This window comes from Echinops telfairi, unplaced genomic scaffold, assembly GCF_000313985.2.
Source record: "Echinops telfairi isolate 266 unplaced genomic scaffold, ASM31398v2 ScPeMD7_7414;HRSCAF=8452, whole genome shotgun sequence".
NCBI lineage: Eukaryota > Metazoa > Chordata > Mammalia > Afrosoricida > Tenrecidae > Echinops > Echinops telfairi.
The window spans coordinates 515,676-532,826 of NW_022111314.1; the positions used below are offsets into that span (position 1 = coordinate 515,676).

At 61.7% G+C, this 17,151-nt stretch overlaps 1 protein-coding gene across 1 annotated transcript in view; it reads left to right on the forward strand.

The window, feature by feature from the left end:
* Positions 1-370: 370 nt before the first annotated feature.
* KCNQ2 (potassium voltage-gated channel subfamily Q member 2) overlaps positions 371-17,151 on the forward strand; it is a gene marked incomplete at its 5' end in the record, with an annotated part of 32,969 nt that continues 16,188 nt past the window's right edge. The window contains 11 exons of the mRNA XM_045296931.1: positions 371-463; positions 993-1,119; positions 1,410-1,585; positions 2,232-2,357; positions 3,678-3,788; positions 4,027-4,122; positions 7,693-7,787; positions 8,946-8,975; positions 11,751-11,819; positions 13,216-13,245; positions 17,006-17,056. Coding sequence (XP_045152866.1) covers positions 371-463; positions 993-1,119; positions 1,410-1,585; positions 2,232-2,357; positions 3,678-3,788; positions 4,027-4,122; positions 7,693-7,787; positions 8,946-8,975; positions 11,751-11,819; positions 13,216-13,245; positions 17,006-17,056 — 1,004 coding nt within the window. The remainder of the gene's footprint in view (positions 464-992; positions 1,120-1,409; positions 1,586-2,231; positions 2,358-3,677; positions 3,789-4,026; positions 4,123-7,692; positions 7,788-8,945; positions 8,976-11,750; positions 11,820-13,215; positions 13,246-17,005; positions 17,057-17,151) is intronic.

The following is a 17,151-nucleotide window of genomic DNA, read 5'->3' on the forward strand; positions in this document are numbered from 1 at the left end:
GGGTCATCCCGGGGCAGGTCCACGAAGGCGGCCTGAGGAGCAGGCCGGGATAGGGAAGGGACCAGGGCTGAATCCAGGCAATGGAGAGGGATTACAGATGGAGGGTACGTGCCCTCGGGGTACAGGCAGCCCCCGTGACTGGGCTCGGAGCTGCCTAGAGTGAGGTCAGCAGAGACCTGAGGGGCGGTCTGTCTCTCTCCGGGGGCTTCGCGGACCCGTGTCTGGACGGGGGGCAGGGTGGTCCCAGGAGAGAAGGGCAGCTTCTGTTCCCACCGGCTACCTCAGAGCTCTGCTCTTCCCAGCTCAGGGGCGGGGACGGCTGCGGGAGGCTTGGGCCCCGCCCCCTGCCGGCTAACCCCGCCCCTCCTCCAGGTTCTTGCTCGTCTTCTCCTGCCTGGTGCTCTCCGTGTTCTCCACCATCAAGGAGTACGAGAAGAGCTCCGAGGGCGCCCTCTATATCCTGGTGAGCTGCGAGCACGCACACACATGCACACGCGTACAGTCACACATGCAGGCACGCACAGACATGCACGCACACGCACATGCCTGGTGGGTGGTCCCCCTGCCTTCACTGCTCCTGGCTTCTCATTCGGCGGCCTCCTCTGCCCCTTCCCCTTCCTCAGCCGCAGCTGTGCTCCGGGGCAGGACCCCCTTGCATCCCTGGACACTGGCGTGTCAGGGTGCTCTGGACACTGGTGGCCACAGCTGGTACCCTCATCCTTGACACCTGGGTGACGTCACAGGGTCCTTCAGCCCATACCTGCCCGACCCCTCCCACCCACAGCTCAGGTTATACTCCACCTTGCTTTCCGCTGACTCACGGGAGCCCCCCAGGCTCCCAAGGCGGACTCAGCTCCCCCTCCCCGCCCATTCCTGGGCACGCCCTTTGGGGGCGGTTCTGGAGGAGGGGCGGCTGGACCAGCTGGGGCCACCTGAGGCGCCCAGCCCAGCCCAGTCCCACCAGGTCCGTGATCAGAGCGGTCCCCCTGCAGGAAATTGTCACCATCGTCGTGTTCGGCGTGGAGTACTTGGTGCGCATCTGGGCGGCTGGCTGCTGCTGCCGCTACCGCGGCTGGCGTGGGCGCCTCAAGTTTGCTAGGAAGCCCTTCTGCGTGATAGGCAAGCGTGGGCCTGGGACGCGGGAGGGGGGCACGTGGGCGGGGAGAGCTGGGCTGGGGCCACTCCTGGATGGGGGAGGGGGCACGGGCCCCTAACACGAGGCACGGGGAGCTGGGGCAGGGCGGGACCACTGGGGGTGGGGGAAGGATGGACAAGGCAGCAGGAGTATCAGTCTTGTCTGTGACCCGCTGGCCCGCGCACATTTCTGCCAGGCGCGTCTAGCCGGTACCCCACCCCTCCCCGCCCCCAGGATCCCGGCCCCTACCCACGAGCCCCTCCGTGTCCCACAGACATCATGGTCCTGATCGCCTCCATCGCGGTGCTGGCCGCCGGCTCCCAGGGCAACGTCTTCGCCACGTCAGCGCTGCGCAGCCTGCGCTTCCTGCAGATCCTGCGGATGATCCGCATGGACCGCAGGGGCGGCACTTGGAAGCTGCTGGGCTCGGTGGTCTACGCCCACAGCAAGGTGAGTGCGCGGGAAGCCCAGCAGGCGGGCGTCCAGGCGCCTCCTCTCACCTGCCCCAGACTGGAGCCACTTGCCCCAGGTTGGTCCTCAGGATCCTGGGGCACAACAGAAGGGTGCGATGGATCCTTGCGCTTCTGTCCAGTGGACCAGCCTCGCCGCCGCTGCACACACCACGGTCACCAGAGGGAAGCCCCCTCCTGCCCAGGCCCCTTGAGACGGCCTGCCCCTCGATGGCCTGGCTTGCTCGAACAGCTTTCTCCTCTCCTCCCACCCTGTCCCCAGCCCCTGGCCGCGAGGTCCCCTCCAGGTGGATGTGGTGGGTCGGGGGTTGGTGGGTGGGCAGTCTGTGAACTAACAGCTGGTGGGTCACCCGTCACTGTCTTTGCAGCCTGCCACAGCCCCCCTGGCCTGGGCTCTACATTATCGTTAAGCGTGGAGCTAAGGGGCTAGTGGGGCCGGCTGCCAAACCAGCAGCAGTTCTAGCTCTGAGCGCTGGTGACCCCTCCGCCCAGGCCAGGGGCAGCTCTTGGCACCCCCCGAGGCCCGCCGCTGAGCCTGACCCCCCTCCTGAGGCTGGCGAAGGGTCTCTGCTGACCTGGGAGCCGAAGGCCTCCAGCTCTGATGACTCGGTCCGTCTGGCCCGCAGGAGCTGGTCACTGCCTGGTACATTGGCTTCCTCTGCCTCATCCTGGCCTCCTTCCTGGTGTACCTGGCGGAGAAGGGCGAGAATGACCACTTTGACACCTACGCGGATGCACTCTGGTGGGGTCTGGTGAGTCCTTCCCACGTCACCCGGGCCATGTCACCCCCAACAGGCGGGGCTCCTCCCTCCACCTTGTACCCGAAAGCAGCAGCACTTCCCTGCTGGCAGGGACGGTCCTTGGGACAGAGTGACCAGGGAGGATGTGGAGGTGCAGATGTGGAGGGATCTAGCTGAGTGGCCCATCCTCTCCTGGGTCCCTGTGGGCGGATCTCTCCCTAACCCCCCACTGCCAGCTCTTCTTGTGGGCGGAGCCCGCTCCTGAGGCGGGGCTGTCCTTGTGGGCGGGGCTCTCCTGAGGTGGGGCTGTCCCCATAGGCAGAGCTGTCCCCCGTGGGCGGACCCTTCTCCTGGGGCGGAGCTCTCTTGAGGTGGAGCTGTCCCTGTGGGCGGATCCCTCTCCTGGGGCGGGGCTGTCCCCGTGGGTGGAGCCCTTTCCAGGTTCTGGATTAAGCAACCCAGCTCTGAGCTCTGGGGTCTGCAAAAAGTGTGATGCGAACACTGACGCCTGGGCTTTTTGCTTGTCTGTTTGTTTTTAAATGCCTGCCTGGGTATTTGAGATGCATTTGGCCTGTACCGGAAAGCAGGCCCCTGTCCTTCCCGTGGGGCCAGTTCCCACTTCACCCCCACCCCTGTCTCCAGGAGGCCCTCTCCTATCCGTAATCCCACCGCTGGAGAAGAAGCTAAGCCAAGACCACTGGCTCCTCAGAGCTCCCACCTATCTCCTCAGAACACTCCGGCACTCTCACAGGGCAGACTGTCACCATTCCACTGTGGCCACTTCCTGCTGGTCTCTTGGCATGTCTGGTCACCTGGTGTGGCTCTGTGAGCCATGCTCCCTGGTCCCCCTGCCCCTCTGACCTGGGTTCCCAGGCTACCTCACTAGGCTGTCTGTCTCTCTGCTTACCACCCCTCCAGGGTGGTTTCACACCCCTCACCAGGCACCTTCACTCTCCCGCCAAACCCCCTCGCACAGGCTGGGTTTAACTGCTAGGTTTAACCGGTGCTCCCATAGACTGAGCCCTGAGAGGTGGGATTTCCATCGCTCCACCAGTCTGTAGGGGCTGCGGGACCTGCACCTGTCTCGGTTACATGGGCAGAGGTTCCAAATCACCCCCAGGCTGGGATGGGGGGGGGGGCTCTGGGACAATTTCAGGGGTGATATTGACCTCCAGGGCTGGCGGTGGCCTCCTGTCCATCCTGCTCCAGGTGACCCCACCCTCACCTGCCTGCCTCTCAGGGTTAGAGGATGGGGTGCCCAGCAGGTGCTCCTCTGTGCCACTTTGAGTGGTGCTGTGGGGCAGCACACTGACCGGAGCCTGCTGTCCTCAGATCACCTTGACAACCATTGGCTATGGGGACAAGTACCCCCAGACCTGGAACGGGAGGCTCCTGGCGGCCACGTTCACCCTCATCGGAGTCTCCTTCTTCGCTCTCCCTGCGGTGAGCCCCCTCACCCTTGGGCAGGGCTGCAGGTTGGGTAGTCTGGGTGGTCCCCAGGAGGTCTTCCCATCTCTGAGCAGAGCAAAAGTCATGCTGGCCATCAGTCCTATAGAGACAGGAGACATAGTCCAGGGGACAGACATGCCCTGGGGCTGGGGACTAGGGGGTCTCCAACATGTCATCCTGATGAGTTTGGGGGTGTGGCCCCGGGACACTGTCTGACCTTGGTGACTTGCAGGGCATCTTGGGCTCTGGCTTTGCCCTGAAGGTTCAGGAGCAGCACCGGCAGAAGCACTTTGAGAAGCGGCGGAACCCCGCGGCCGGCCTGATCCAGGTCAGTCCAGAGAGGGCTGTAGGTACCACTCCAAGTGGGGGTCCCAGGTCTGTGACCCCACTACCCTCCCAGGGGCAGGGCAGGGTAATGAGGATGCCAGAGCATGGACACCTCCAAGAAAAGAGAGGTGAACCCCACAGGGGTGCTTAGGGGCCATCACTGTTGGGGGCTACACAGCCCATCTCTCAAACATCCCAGGGAGTGTCCCCAGCCACCCCTCCCAGCAGCAAGTGCCCGGCTATTCTTCCAGCAGTAAGCCGTAGCCCAAAGGTGATCAGCTCTGGTCAGCCAGGCTGGCTCCTCAGTGAGCGCCCAGAGGTGTACCACACCCAGTGGCCTCCTGCTCCATAGGGCACCCCACCTGCTCTCATTGCCTTGCCCACTGCACCATCTCAGCCGATCAGGTTCTCCTGTGGTGTTTCTCTCTCTGGCTCCTGGTCTAAGAGGTCTCAGCTCAGGGACTTCAGCCCAAGGCCGTTTTCTGCTCCCAACACTTCTCCCTGTCTTGAGGATTGCTCCCTTTCAGCCCAGTGTGCTGGCAAAACGGACCAATCCATTCACTAGGATTCCATACACCTTATCTGCATTTGAACTATGAGTAGCCTTCCAGTCCTCTTGTTGACACCTTGTTTGCACAATCCAACCCAGTTATCTGTTGAGAGCCACAAGACCATGCTGACTGGGAAAAGCCTTCAGAAAGTGACCCACTGCACTGATGGAGGTGTGCCATTTGACCTGCGCCTGAACCATAGGTGCTGCGCCCCAAGATCACCTGAGCCATGGGCCTGGGGCTGTCCCTCCTCTGAGCTCCCCTAAGCCATGGACCCTGTGCTGTCCTTCCCACAAGCTTCTGGGAGCCATACAGGCCAGCACCATCATGCCCCCTGCTCCTGACCTGTCCAGCCAGGGGGCACCAACACTCTGGACATCTCCTTTGCTGAGGCAGAGGTGTGCCGGGAAGGATGCATGAGCCCTAACATCACACTAACACCAAGGAGGTGCTCGGACCCCTGGTCCCAACGGTTGACCCCATGTAGCAGTCCGAAGCCCAAAGGCAGCCAGCGGGCGCACAGCCTCCAGCAGGGCTCTGCCCGCTTCTCTGCCAGGGCCACCTGGGGCTCAGAGGGGATTCTCGGCCTCCTTGGGGCAAGGCTTCTGTAGTGCTGGGTCCAAGAGTCCTCCTGGCCTTTGACGATCACTTCCTCTGGGGAGCCTGGATCAGGAGCCATGCTGGCCAGGAACCCAGACTTGCCGCTGGGTGGGGCTGGAGGAGTGAAGAGACCAGAAGTCCCAGGCTCCCTGGCTGTTCCAGTGTCACTGCTGGCTCTGGCAGGGGGACCTCCCACGTGAAGCTCCTGGACCACCAGCCAGAGGAGGCTTGCTCAGGCGTGCCAAGGGCCCCCACAAGTCTGGGCGTGGATGTTCGCGTGGTCTCTGTGGTGGCTCCTCACTGCCGACTGTCTCTGAGGGAAACCCAGATACTGGCTTTCCTGGACAGAGCTCTCAGACCCAGCGACTCAGCTGTGCTCCAGGAACCAGGACAGAACCCTAACGGAAGCCTGATGGGGTGTCTCCAAATGAGCCACGAGACAGACAGACAGACAGACAGACAGACAGACTGCCTATGGGAATGGGAAGGTGGAGCCTGTAGGTATGAAGGGAAGGAACTGGACAGTCCTCAGGTGTCCGCTGGGGTGGGGCATGGCTGGGGGTGCTTTTCTTCCCCAGGATCCAGTGCTTACACCTGCGTCCGCAGGAACTCCACACAAAGTGACTGGCAAGACAAACAGCGGGATGTCGCCTGATGACAAAAGGGCCGCCCTCCGGAATACATCATAATCCCAAACCTACGCTGTGGAACAAGAGAGCCCCACAGCTGGCAGAACCGAGGCTGGCAAACACTGCTCAGAAAGAGTTGAGCAGTGTTTGAGGGAGACGCCACATCCCGCTGTCCACATGAGACACACAGACGAGAAAGACTTGCGTCCAACTAGAAGCTAGCCAGACCTGACGGGCGTGCCCAGAATGTGCCACCTGTCAGCGGAGTACTGGCTGGTGTCAGCGCCCTGGGTGGCTCTCCCAGGTGCTCCACGTGTGGGCCATGGAAGTCACACAGCGTTCCTCCGGCAGAGTGGGATGAACCCAGAGGGCAGCGCAGATGAAGGCCTGGACAATTCGCAGACACTTGGACGGAGAACAGCCTCCCCTAAACAGCTCACAGGCCCAAGACGAAATTACGAACGGAATCAGAAAAGTGCAGCGACACGAGTTAAAAGCACGACGCAGCGGGGCTCTCAAAGAAACTGCTCCCCGTGGGCCTCAGTGAAGGAAGGGAGGCTGCACATAAGCATCGAGCTGTGTACCCGGAGGAGCTGGAAAGACAAGGCAGCCAGGGCTGAGTCTGGCCTGGAGCAGAGAGGACAGGGCAGGTCGATGACCTCCGGAGTGGTTCTCTGTGCACAGACCAACACACCTGACACAGCCAAGCCGGTTCACACTCACAAGCCCCTTTTACGCATCCACTTGGACAGAGTAGGACTGCCCCCCCCCCCCCCGGGCTTGCTGAGGCTATATATCTTTATGGGAGCAGACAGCCTCATCTTTCTTCCTTGGGGTTGCTGGTGGATTCAAACTGCTGACCTGTGGTACCAGGGCTCCTTTGATTGAGAATAAACCAAACCAAGCTCACTGCATGGAGCTGATTCTGACCCATAGCGATGCTACAGGACAGGGTAGACCTGCCCTCTGGGTTTCTGAGGCTGTAATTCTTTATGGGAATAGAAAGCCTCTTCTGTGGAGCAGCTGGTGGTTTCGAACTGCTGACCTTGTGATTAGCATTCCAACTCACAACCACTAGTGGGGGCATTATGGGAACAAAAAGTATTTTAAGAGAGTACCATGGGTAACAACATCAAAATAAAACAAATTCCTACAAAGATACAAATTACCAAGACTGACTCAAGAAGCAGTGGAAAAGCTGAGTAGACCTCTAACAAGTAGTGGTTGAGTCAATAAGAACAATGCCTCTTAACAAGGGGAAGCCCAGCACCAGATGGCTTCCCTGACGAGCTCCACCGAACATTTAAAGAAGAATTTGTGCCAATCCTTCTCAGACTCTTTGCCGAAACCCAGAGAGGGAAAGAACGCCTTGGAAGCACTCTCTGAGGGCCAGGTCACACTGACATTAAAGCCAGACAAAACCACCACGAGAAAACCGGAGACTAACACGCCGTATGCAGCAATATTCAAGATCAGCCAACCCCGGGGCAAGGGAGGCTTACGCTAGGGATGCAAGGATGGCTTGGCAGCAGAAAATCAGTCAGTGTGAAGTCCACAGGAGTAGACAGAAGGAAAGAAATATCACTGTGACCATCACCAGGGCACTTGCCATGGGATAAGCTGACTGCAGGCTCTTGCCCCTCCCTCAGATCCCCTGCTGGCCATGGCCAGTGGGTGGTCTCAAAGGTGGCCTGATGCAGTGCATGCATCTGGCAGCTCTTGGTTCAGGACACTCTGGTCCTGGTCTGTGAGGGAGGGGAACTTGCTCACCCTTCCGTGTCCCCTCTGCAGTCTGCCTGGAGGTTCTACGCCACCAACCTCTCGCGGACAGACCTGCACTCCACCTGGCAGTACTACGAGCGCACCATGACTGTGCCTATGTACAGGTACTGCCCCGCACCCCAGGCCCGGCGCCCCGTGGCTCAAGTCTCAGCCCTCCCTGTGGCGACTGGAGCACTGGTTGTGTTGTGTCCATTTGTTCCAAGGCTATTTTTTGTTTGTTGTTCACGGTTTTAATTTTCTTCCTTTACAATGCGTGCACTTTCCGTAAAGGGTCTTGATGGTGGACTCTGAGTACTGCCTCTGTTTTTCGTTTCCTGTGCTGTGGTGGTGTCCCCACTGCCAGGCTGCTGCCCTGGCTGGTGTCCTATGCTGTGTGCTGTGTCCTGTATTACTGTAGCAGCGTGACAAGACAGCCCCGTCCCCTCCCCAGAGCCCCGGGGTTCCTCTGCTCTGGACACTGGCCAGGGTCATTCCCGGCAGGTCCTGGAGCTTAAACAATGTCAGGGATTGACCCTCAAGCCCCAGGGGACCAGGATCCCTGAAGGGGGGGAGTTGTTGAGGAGATTGAGCCCTGTCCAAGGCACACTAGGGGTGCTGGGAGCAGGAGGCTACAGAAAGCCCAGGCTCCCCAGTAGGAGGCAGCAGAGAGACCCCAGGTGAAGGAGGTCTAAGCCGGCCTGTGGGAGCCAAGCTTCTGCACAGGTTCCTGATTCACAAGGACACGTGGTCAGCTGGCCTTGGCACACTGTTGCTCAGGATTTGGGCCTCCTCTGGTCTTGTGCTGGACTCAGGCACCTCTGGGGTGGGCACTAGGGTTCCCTCTTTTCAAAGGTTTCTGTAATACCTGCAGCTTTCGTACATGGGCAGTGGGGGTGGGGTGGGGGTGGCGCAGAGCTCTGCTGGGGCTTTCTCAGGCTGGGGACAGGGTCTTGAGACCCCCTTTCACTTTACTGTGTGCATGCCCCTGTAGGGGTGAGTCCCCCAGGAAGAGGGTGCTGGGCACCAGCTGTCCTGGTGGCTCCCTCCCCCTCTCAGCATCCCCCCACCAGCCACCCTGGGCCCTGGAGCCCTGCGACAGGCTGTGTGAGGTGGGAGGGTGCTGGGCTCCGGTCACAGCCGTGGACAGGCCGCCCAGCTAATTCTCTCCGTTCTGTTGTCCCCCCTTCTCCTCCATTCCTTTTTCCGTTTCTTTTCTCTGACCCCGTTCTTTTTAAAACTCCCCTTCTTTCCCTTTGTGTGTGTGTGTGAACACACGTGAAAAGCTCTCAAACCCAAACCTACGGGGCCTCCAGGTAGGAATGCATGTCATCTGTGAACAGCCGTGTGGTGTGGCCCCTCGTTCTGTCTGGGGCTGTTGGGATTCTGGGGACCTTGGCCCTGGCCCGGTCAGTGGTCTCTTCACAGCCACCTTTGCTGGGCGGTCAGGCCAAAGGCTACTGGCCCTGACACCCTGCCCCGGACCTCATGGTGCCTCCCTGCCTCTCCTGGGACCCTCCTTCCCTGAATCCTCATCCCTCCCCCAGTACGACTTGCCTCTGGCTCCTGGGCCCCTTTTTTCCTGCTCCTCCTTGCTTTCATTCTCCCCCTGTCTAGTCTGGCTAGTCTGGCTCTGCAGTCCCCTCCCCCTCCCCCCCTTACCCCCACCGTCCCACTTAGGGGGAAGCTGAAGCGGCCAGGTGAGGTGTCTGCAGTCCTACCTAAGGGCCCAAGTCTGGGGGCAAGGGCCCTTCCTAAACTAGGATCAACTTTCCCCCTTTGGGCAGGACAACTGGGGCCATGGAGGTGTGTGGGGTGCACCTCTGGGTACTGGTTCCAGTTCTCTCTTGGTAGGGTACCCTGGCCCATGTGGGGTGTACTTCAGGGCCTCTGTTGGGGTTTTCTCTCTGTGGGGTCCCCCAACCCGTGTTGGGTACACCTCAGGGCCCTCCAGGGCTCTCCCTCAATGGGGTCCCCCAATTTATATAGGGTGCACCTCAGGGACCTTGTTGGGCTTCTCCCTCTGTGGGTTCCCCCAGTCCATGTGGGGGTTCTCCTGCTGTGGGCCCCCTACCCTCTCAGGGCAGAGAGGAGCAGGGTGGCCCCTTGGCTCCTTCCTGCTGCTCCAGTGAGTGTGCCTGCGCCAGGTGGCTCTCCCCTGAAGGTGGGGGTGGGGGCTACAGGAAGCTTCACCTCAGCCACAGTGGTCCTCACTTCAGGACCTCTCCCCCCAGTGACATGCAGAGTAGACACCCTTTCATGCCCATTTGAGCTTTCCCTTCGGGTCTGCCTGTGGGTAGCAGGTCCATACTCCTGCATTCTGTCCTGGACTGCTGGCTGCAGTGCTCAGAGACCTTCCCTGGGGCACAGGTGCTGGTGGGCACCAACACCTTCTCCTGTTGACTCCTGGGTTCCCGGGGTGCTGGGCCGGCTGGCGGGTGAGAGATTGGAGGCACTCCTTCAGGTTGTGGCAGGCTCTTCATCGATTGGGGTGATGACCTTTGTCCACCTTCTCTGCAGAGAGCCACCCCAGCAGTGAGAGGTCCCACTACAGGGGAGGCTCCCTGTGGGGCCTACGGCAGGAGCTGTCTTCCCGAGGCCAGCTGTCCGCTGTCCCCCTGCACTGCCCCCAAGCTAGTGCTAACCTCTTCCTGGGGACCCTGATCCTCAGCCCTCTGACCACCTCCCTTCTGCTTCGCTCCCCGCTGGCACATCGCCCCTCATCCTCTACCGGGTGTCCCCTGTGGGGCAGGGCTGCATGCACATGTGTGTGGTATGTGCACGGCCAGGCCGCCCCTCTCCTCAGTGCTGCTGCCCAGGGCCCCCGGCATGTCCGTCTGGCTTTCACCCTGTGTTTCCACCCTGGAACCTTAACCCTGGCCCCACTCATGACCCCAGTGACCCGGAGGGTGCTGGACCGCACCCTGGGTGGTCTGTTGCCCTGGCCAGAGCTGACTAACTTACTGGTCCTGGGCTTCTGCTCGACGTGCTAACCCGGGAGGGAAAGTGTATGTGGGGCACACAGGCCCCCAGCCTGCCCCTGCTGCGGCATCTGTGGCAGCAAAGGGGCCGTGTAGCCAGCCTGCTGGGAGCACAGTGTGGGGTCGCACACCGTCTGATGACGCCTCTAGTGCCCAGAGAGCCTGGGCAGGCCTTGGAGGGGCCAACTTGGAGGGGGAGGGCTTAGCAGGTGGAGGTGGGACACCGCAGGCTGGTCAGGGGTGCTGAGGAGAAGGGGACAGGGCAGGCAAGAAGCAGAGCCTGAGTCAGTGGGGGCCTGGTGGAGGCCGTGCTGAAGGACATGGGAGCCATGAGTGTGAGCGAACCTGAGGCCTCAGGGTGAGGCTGGAGGGTCAGGGCCTGGAGGGTGGAGGGGCGAGGCAGGAGGCTGTGACACAGGGACTCTGGGTAGCAGGTCTGTGGGGGAGGGGCGAAGCTTTGGGAGTATGGACTGGTGAGAAAAATGAGGAAAGGGGAGACGCCCCCTCACCCAGGTCAGAGGTACCCCCTCCGCCAGTCGGGGCCGAGAGGCAAAGTGGGGGCAGGTGTGGGGTGAGTCTCAGGAGCCAGGGCCCAGAGGACCCCTGAGAGTGGCTCTCAGGAGGCACTGAGGCACCAGGTGTGAGTGTCAGCAGGCACTAGGGCGCAAGGCTGCCCGGAGCCCCTCCAGTGCTGACGGTGGGCGGAAGGGCTGTCTGCAGATTACCAGTCAGCACACAGGAGTCTCTGTGGGACCTGGGCCTGACAGGAGAGGCTCGCCTGTCCCTGGGGCACGCCCTTCTGCCCAGCAGTCCCTTCCTGCCACTGGCAGAGTGCCTCTGTGGAGAGGGGCCAGGACCCCAAACAGGTTGGGACTATCTTAAGGCAATACCCCTGGTGTCAGGGAAGAGGGTGTGCTGAGCGCTGGAGCCCAGGTCCCACCCCTTCCCTCTGCAGCTTCCTGTTCGTCACCGGGTGGGGAGTTTCACGAGGAGGGAGGTCCTGAGCTCGGGTGGCCCTTCCTATCCCACTAGCAACCACTCCACAGGGGTGACAAGGTAAGAGGCGGGAGTGCGCCCCCTGACTCTGAGACCTCCCCTCTTCTCCCCCAGGCTCATCCCGCCTCTGAACCAGCTGGAGCTGTTGCGGAACCTCAAGAGCAAATCGGGCCTCGCCTTCAGGTCAGCCACGCGGGCTCAGCCAGGGACTGGCCCGCGCAGCATGGCAAGCGCAGCGGGGCCAGCCTGGGGCGGGGCCAGCTGAGGGCGGGCGCGCAGGGCAGTGCTGTGGGGCGAGAGGGCGGATCCCCAAGGGGACAGGCTGGAGGAGGAAGAGCTTTCTCCCTTCTCTAGGGGAGGGGGCGGAGGCGGGGACCCAGCGGGGAGGGCGGAGGGCCGGCTGGAGCTGAGGGTGTGGGGGGAGCCTCCCCCTAGAAGGCCCCTCTCCTAGCCTCACGTGACCCTCCCCAGCCTGCGTTTGGGCCCGCGCTGCCTCTTGCAGCCAGGACGCTGTGGGGTGGGGCAGAGGAAGGCGAGCTTCTGACTCAGCGCTCTCCACGGCCCCTGGGTCTCACCCCTCCACTCCTTTGTCTATGCCGCCCCCGGGGCTGGGGTGGGGCCGGGCCCCTTCCTTCCCACGGAGGTACAGTGGTGGGGGCTGGGTGCTTGAAGGGCGCTTGGTAGGGGAACTGCCCCACAGTCTCCTGAGAGCCCCTCAGACAGAGGTGGCCCATGAGTCCCGCCTGCAGAGATGGGCTGAGGCTGGCGGTTGGGGAGGGGTGGTGGTCCTGGGAGCTGGGCAGGCCTCTTTGCAGTGGACGTCAATCCTGAGGGGAGTCTGGTGTGGAGGGGTTCTGTCTCGAGGGGCCCAGCCCCAAGGAGGTTTCAAGTCCCTGTGCCGCCTTGGCTGTCCCTGTGTGGGGCCATCCCTGTCACGATGGCTTGGTGTTTGGGATCACGGACAGTCCACCTAGGGTGCCAGGGCCGCCCGGACATGCCCTGGGGGTCCGTGAGGATGATCCCTCATTTCCACTTAGTGCTACACACAGGCAGGGTGCAGGAAAGTGAGGGTGGGGGGAGTCGGCTCAGGGAGATGTGGGGCACCCACTCCCATGCCTGCCTGTGGTGAAGCTGCCGACAATGGTGTCACCATGTAGTTCCATTCACTTACGATGGGGAAACCAGTCCCTTGTGTGTCCAGGAAAGTGATTGTGGAGTTGACGTGTTCCCCGTGTGGAACTGGTAGTATTCTGATGAAAGGCAGTGTCCACTGCAGGCAGGGGCGCCGCCCAACCTCAGGGTCATATCACAAAGTGGCTTCCTCTTGCCACGTCCCTCAGGCCCTGGCTCCTCTGACCTCCATGGTGCCCCCTGAAGGGCAGGGGCTTTGGGAGTGGGTTGCCAGTTTCTGTGCCAACCTGTCTTTGTGGGAGCCCCTCCGGTGGGGATGTGGTTAGGTGCAAGGGGGCTGCTGCACCTAGTGGGTTCTTGGTGGCTGCAGGGGTGAGGGAGGCCCCTTCCCTTGGTCATTGGCTGCATGACCCAGTGGCTGCCCACTAACGCTATGCTTCTTTTAAAGGAAGGAGCCTCAGCCGGAGCTGTCGCCCAGGTCGGTACCCACTCCCGCTGCTCTCCCGGGCTTGCTCACAGCTGGGCCCCGTGCCTGTGCGTGATCCAAAGAGGGCGCAGGTGCGGCCAGGTCTGAGCGTGAGCCTGTCTGTGTCCAAGCGTGGCTGGTGGTGACGTAGGTCCCTGATCACCTCTCCCCCGTTTGCTGCTGCCCGAGATTGGGCAGTCAGGGGGCTTCCCATGGGCTCCCTCTCTCGACTCCAAGGCCAGTTCTGGGCTTCTTTGTGCAGTCATGCCGTCCAACCTCTTAGCCTGTGAAGGTGGAGGCTGGGAGCGGGCACCTGTCCTCCTGGCCAGGTGGGCAGAGGCCCAGTGCTTGTAGCCAGAGCAGGTGGGTGGTGGAAGGTCTCTGGACTGTCAGGGACCAGGGGCTGCATCTGTTCAGCCAGCTCTGGCATTACCCACCCTGCTCCCATAGTGGACAGGCCCCATCCTCCTGGGCCTTGCCAGGGTGGACAGAAGCTGTTGGGTGCTGCCTGCTCCTCTGGGCCCCCAGTTGGTCCGCATGGGTGGTTGGGAGGTGACCGCCTGTCAGGTGTGGAGACAGGAGGGGCTGAGGAGGCAGCATGTGGGCCAGTCCATCCGGAGACCATGTCCTGTCCTGGTGTTGAATACAAGTCCAGCTCGGACACAGATCCTCCTGTGTGTGACCTCGAGGGTCTCTGAGTGGCTCAGAGCCCACGTGCCTGGGTAGTGGATGGTGCCTACCTGTCCTCCTTCTCCCTAAGGTGGCTTGGGGAGATGCAGAATGACACTGCCCCCTCCCCTGGCCCCCAGACCCAAAGAGGGGGCAGGGCCTTGACTTGACCAGTTTGGCTGGACTCTGAGCCTGGGTTGGAAGTTGAGAGGCTTCTGGGAGCTCCCAGCGGTGCTGTGGTGGTGACTAGCCGCCTTGGCCTGGGGCCTGGGGAGCGACCTGTGAGGCGGGGGGTGAGGGGGTTAGTGTGCGCCCAGTTGGGGGACATGCGCCGAGGAGATGGGTCATCAGTTTCACTGCCACCAGCCTGACACTCATCCAGGAAGTCCACTAGAGAGCAGGGTGCACAGGCAGGCTTCGTGGGGGGCCCGCAGGACCCCTGGTGGAGGGAGGCCATCTCATAGGGCAGGAGAGGTAGCTCCAGAGCCCCTGGCTACTATACCTGCTCAGCTCCCCCCACCCTACCCCCGGCCCCCCGCTTTTGCCCTGTGGCTTTAACCCCTTCCCAACAGCTTCTTCATAGTCTCTCCCCCCCTCCCCCATACGGAAACTCAAGCCTCGTACTCTCTGCCCTGTCCTGCCCCTGGCCCTGTCATGCTGCTCTGTCTGTGGGGATGAGGCTGCAGTCTGAAAGCAGGGCTCCAGGAGGGACGCAGACCCTCCAGGGGTCTCTGTGGAATGTCTGTGCCCGGTGCCCAGCCTCTTCAGGCTGCTCTGTGGTTTCTGGGCCCTAGGCCCCTTTAGGGGTCTCTCTGGAATGTCCCATGCCGTCTCCTGCCAGGATCTCTTCACAATGTTCTGAACCCTGCCCATAGTGTTTTCAGGGGTGTGATCTGTGCCCTGCACCCCCACCCCCAGGGTCTCCCTGTGGAGTGTTTTGTCCCATATCCATCTCAGGGGTCTCTGTGTGGAGGGTTATGTCCCCTTCCCCCCTCAGGGATCTCTGTAGAATGTTCTATACCCTCTCCCTCGGGGTCTCTGTGAAGTGGTGTGTGGTCTGTCCCTCGGAGGTCTCTGTGGGGCGTTCAGTGCCTGGTCCCTTTTAGTGTTCTCTGTGGAAGTTCTACATTTTTCCTCCCATAGGGCCCTCTGTGGGGTGTTCTGTGCTCTGTGCCCCCTTAGAATTCCTTGTGGAAAGTCCCATGTCCGTCTCCCCAGGAGCCCAGTTCTGAAGAGTCTGAGGGGAAGGTGGTGCGAAGGCCTCTAGTCTGCCAGGCCCCACTGTGGGGACACCTGGGCACATGGTGCTGCTTCCGTTGGCACAGATGCCCCAGGTCTAGGTGGGCACTGGGCAGAGGATACCGAGCTCTGAGGCTGTGCTGGTGAGTCACTCTGTGCAGGGGCTGGGGGACCTCTGTCAACTGATCTATCTCGTCTCGACCCAAGTGGCCCTTTGTTTACCCCTATCCCCGGCCCCCCCCCAACCTCCCCGTCCTCTCGGCCCTGGAGGGCCCCCTCTTGGGCAGCAGCGGCTGTGTCTCCCTGTGTCTGTTCTGTCCAGTCCTGGGCAATGTCTAGGCCCCATGCCTCAGTGTCATGAGCCCCATTCATGAGGGGCACCCAGTCCCTCCCTGGGTAACCTCTCACAGGGTAGCACCTTGTCCGGCCAGCCCCTAAGCACCTAAGCTGAGCTGCATGTCCAAGCGGGGTCTTCAGAGCCTCGGCAGTGGGGTCACACTCAGGGGCAGCTGCAGCCAGGGCACCCCTCCCCCATGGCCTCCTTGCTGCTCAAGGCGCCCTCTGTCCAGGTGCTGCCACCTGGCAGCTCTCTGAAAGGGCTCGAGGTCAGAGAGGAACCTTATGGCCCCTCAGCCACATTCAGGGGCCATGCGTGGGCCACCAGCAGAACATGCTGACAGGAATGCCTGGGAAGTGCATCTTGGGTCATTCGGTTGTGTGGGATTCAGGAGGCGGCAGCACAGGTGATGTGCAGCATCAGGTCAGGCACCCTTACTGTTCAGCCTTTCAAGGCAGAGTTGTGAAACCACGTGTTTTCAGTCATGGAAGGCATTTTGAATAAAATGAAGACATTCTGGATTTTGAGGAGGACATGTGGGTCCAAGGGGCTCTCTGGGGAGAGATTCACATAACTACACGGCCCCCATCGGAATTGGACGGCAGCATGACTCGCGGTGGGACAGCAGCTTTCCACTGAGCCCCAGGGTGGAAAATGTAGGTGGGTGCTCTATATCTGGTCTCATCATGGGGTTAACCGAGGGTGGAAGGAGACCTGTCCCCTGCAGGGAGGCCATGGTAGGGTTCTGTGGGCACCATAAGCAGCCACACAGGGCAGTTTGGGGAAATGAGGAAGGAACAGCGTCCAGAGCTGCGTATGTTTGCTTCAACTGCTCTGAAGCAGAGAGGTCTCCATGGCCTGCGGTTGGGGGAGGTCAGGCTTGGGGCCATGCTCCAGCCGCTGGCCCCGCTCGCCCCCGTTCCTAGGAAGCCGCCCCCTGCAAGTAGGCTTCTACCTGGCCCAGGGCTCTTGCGAGTGCTGCAGGGGGGGGTCCTCTGAGACCCCATGAGCCCACAGGAGGGCCCCGTGTTGGCCCCTTCTCCGAGATTGTGGCCGTTGCTCAGGACCAGGTGTGTTCGTGGGGCCAGCTGGGTGCGGACCCCTCACCCACTGCTTCGTGGCCCAAGGGCACATTTCTTCCTGAAATGTGCGGCTGCCAAGCCAGCCCCAAGGCGCGGCGGGCGCGGCGCGGTCTCAGCGCATGTACTACGGGTTTGCTGGCATGATCGGAGCGAACAATAATCTATCTCGGAAAGACGCGGACCCGACTCCGCCTTTGGAAGGAAAAGGTATTTTTGGAGGAACAAAGCAGGACTTCTCTCCAAAAATAGAGGCCTCTTTTCTTTTCCAGGCCGGTGCAGGACCCCCACGAAGCCGTCCGCGCTCCCGCCCGCTCGCTCGCTCGCTCGCTCGCTCGCTGCTCCCCAGGGGCAGGGCCGGGGCGCCGGGTGCTGCCTCGGGCCCCTCACCGCCAGCCGGCCGGCCGGCGCGGACCGCACCCTAACTGTGCTCTCCTCATTCCACTAGAGGCGGCCCGAGCAGAGAGTCCCTGTGCGGATGCTGCCCTGGACACTCTAGGTACCGCGCACCCCGCACGGATGGCTCTGCTGCACGGCTCTCTGCCCTCCCGCCCTCTCTGCTCCCGGAGGTCCCGGATGGGGAGGGGCTGCGCG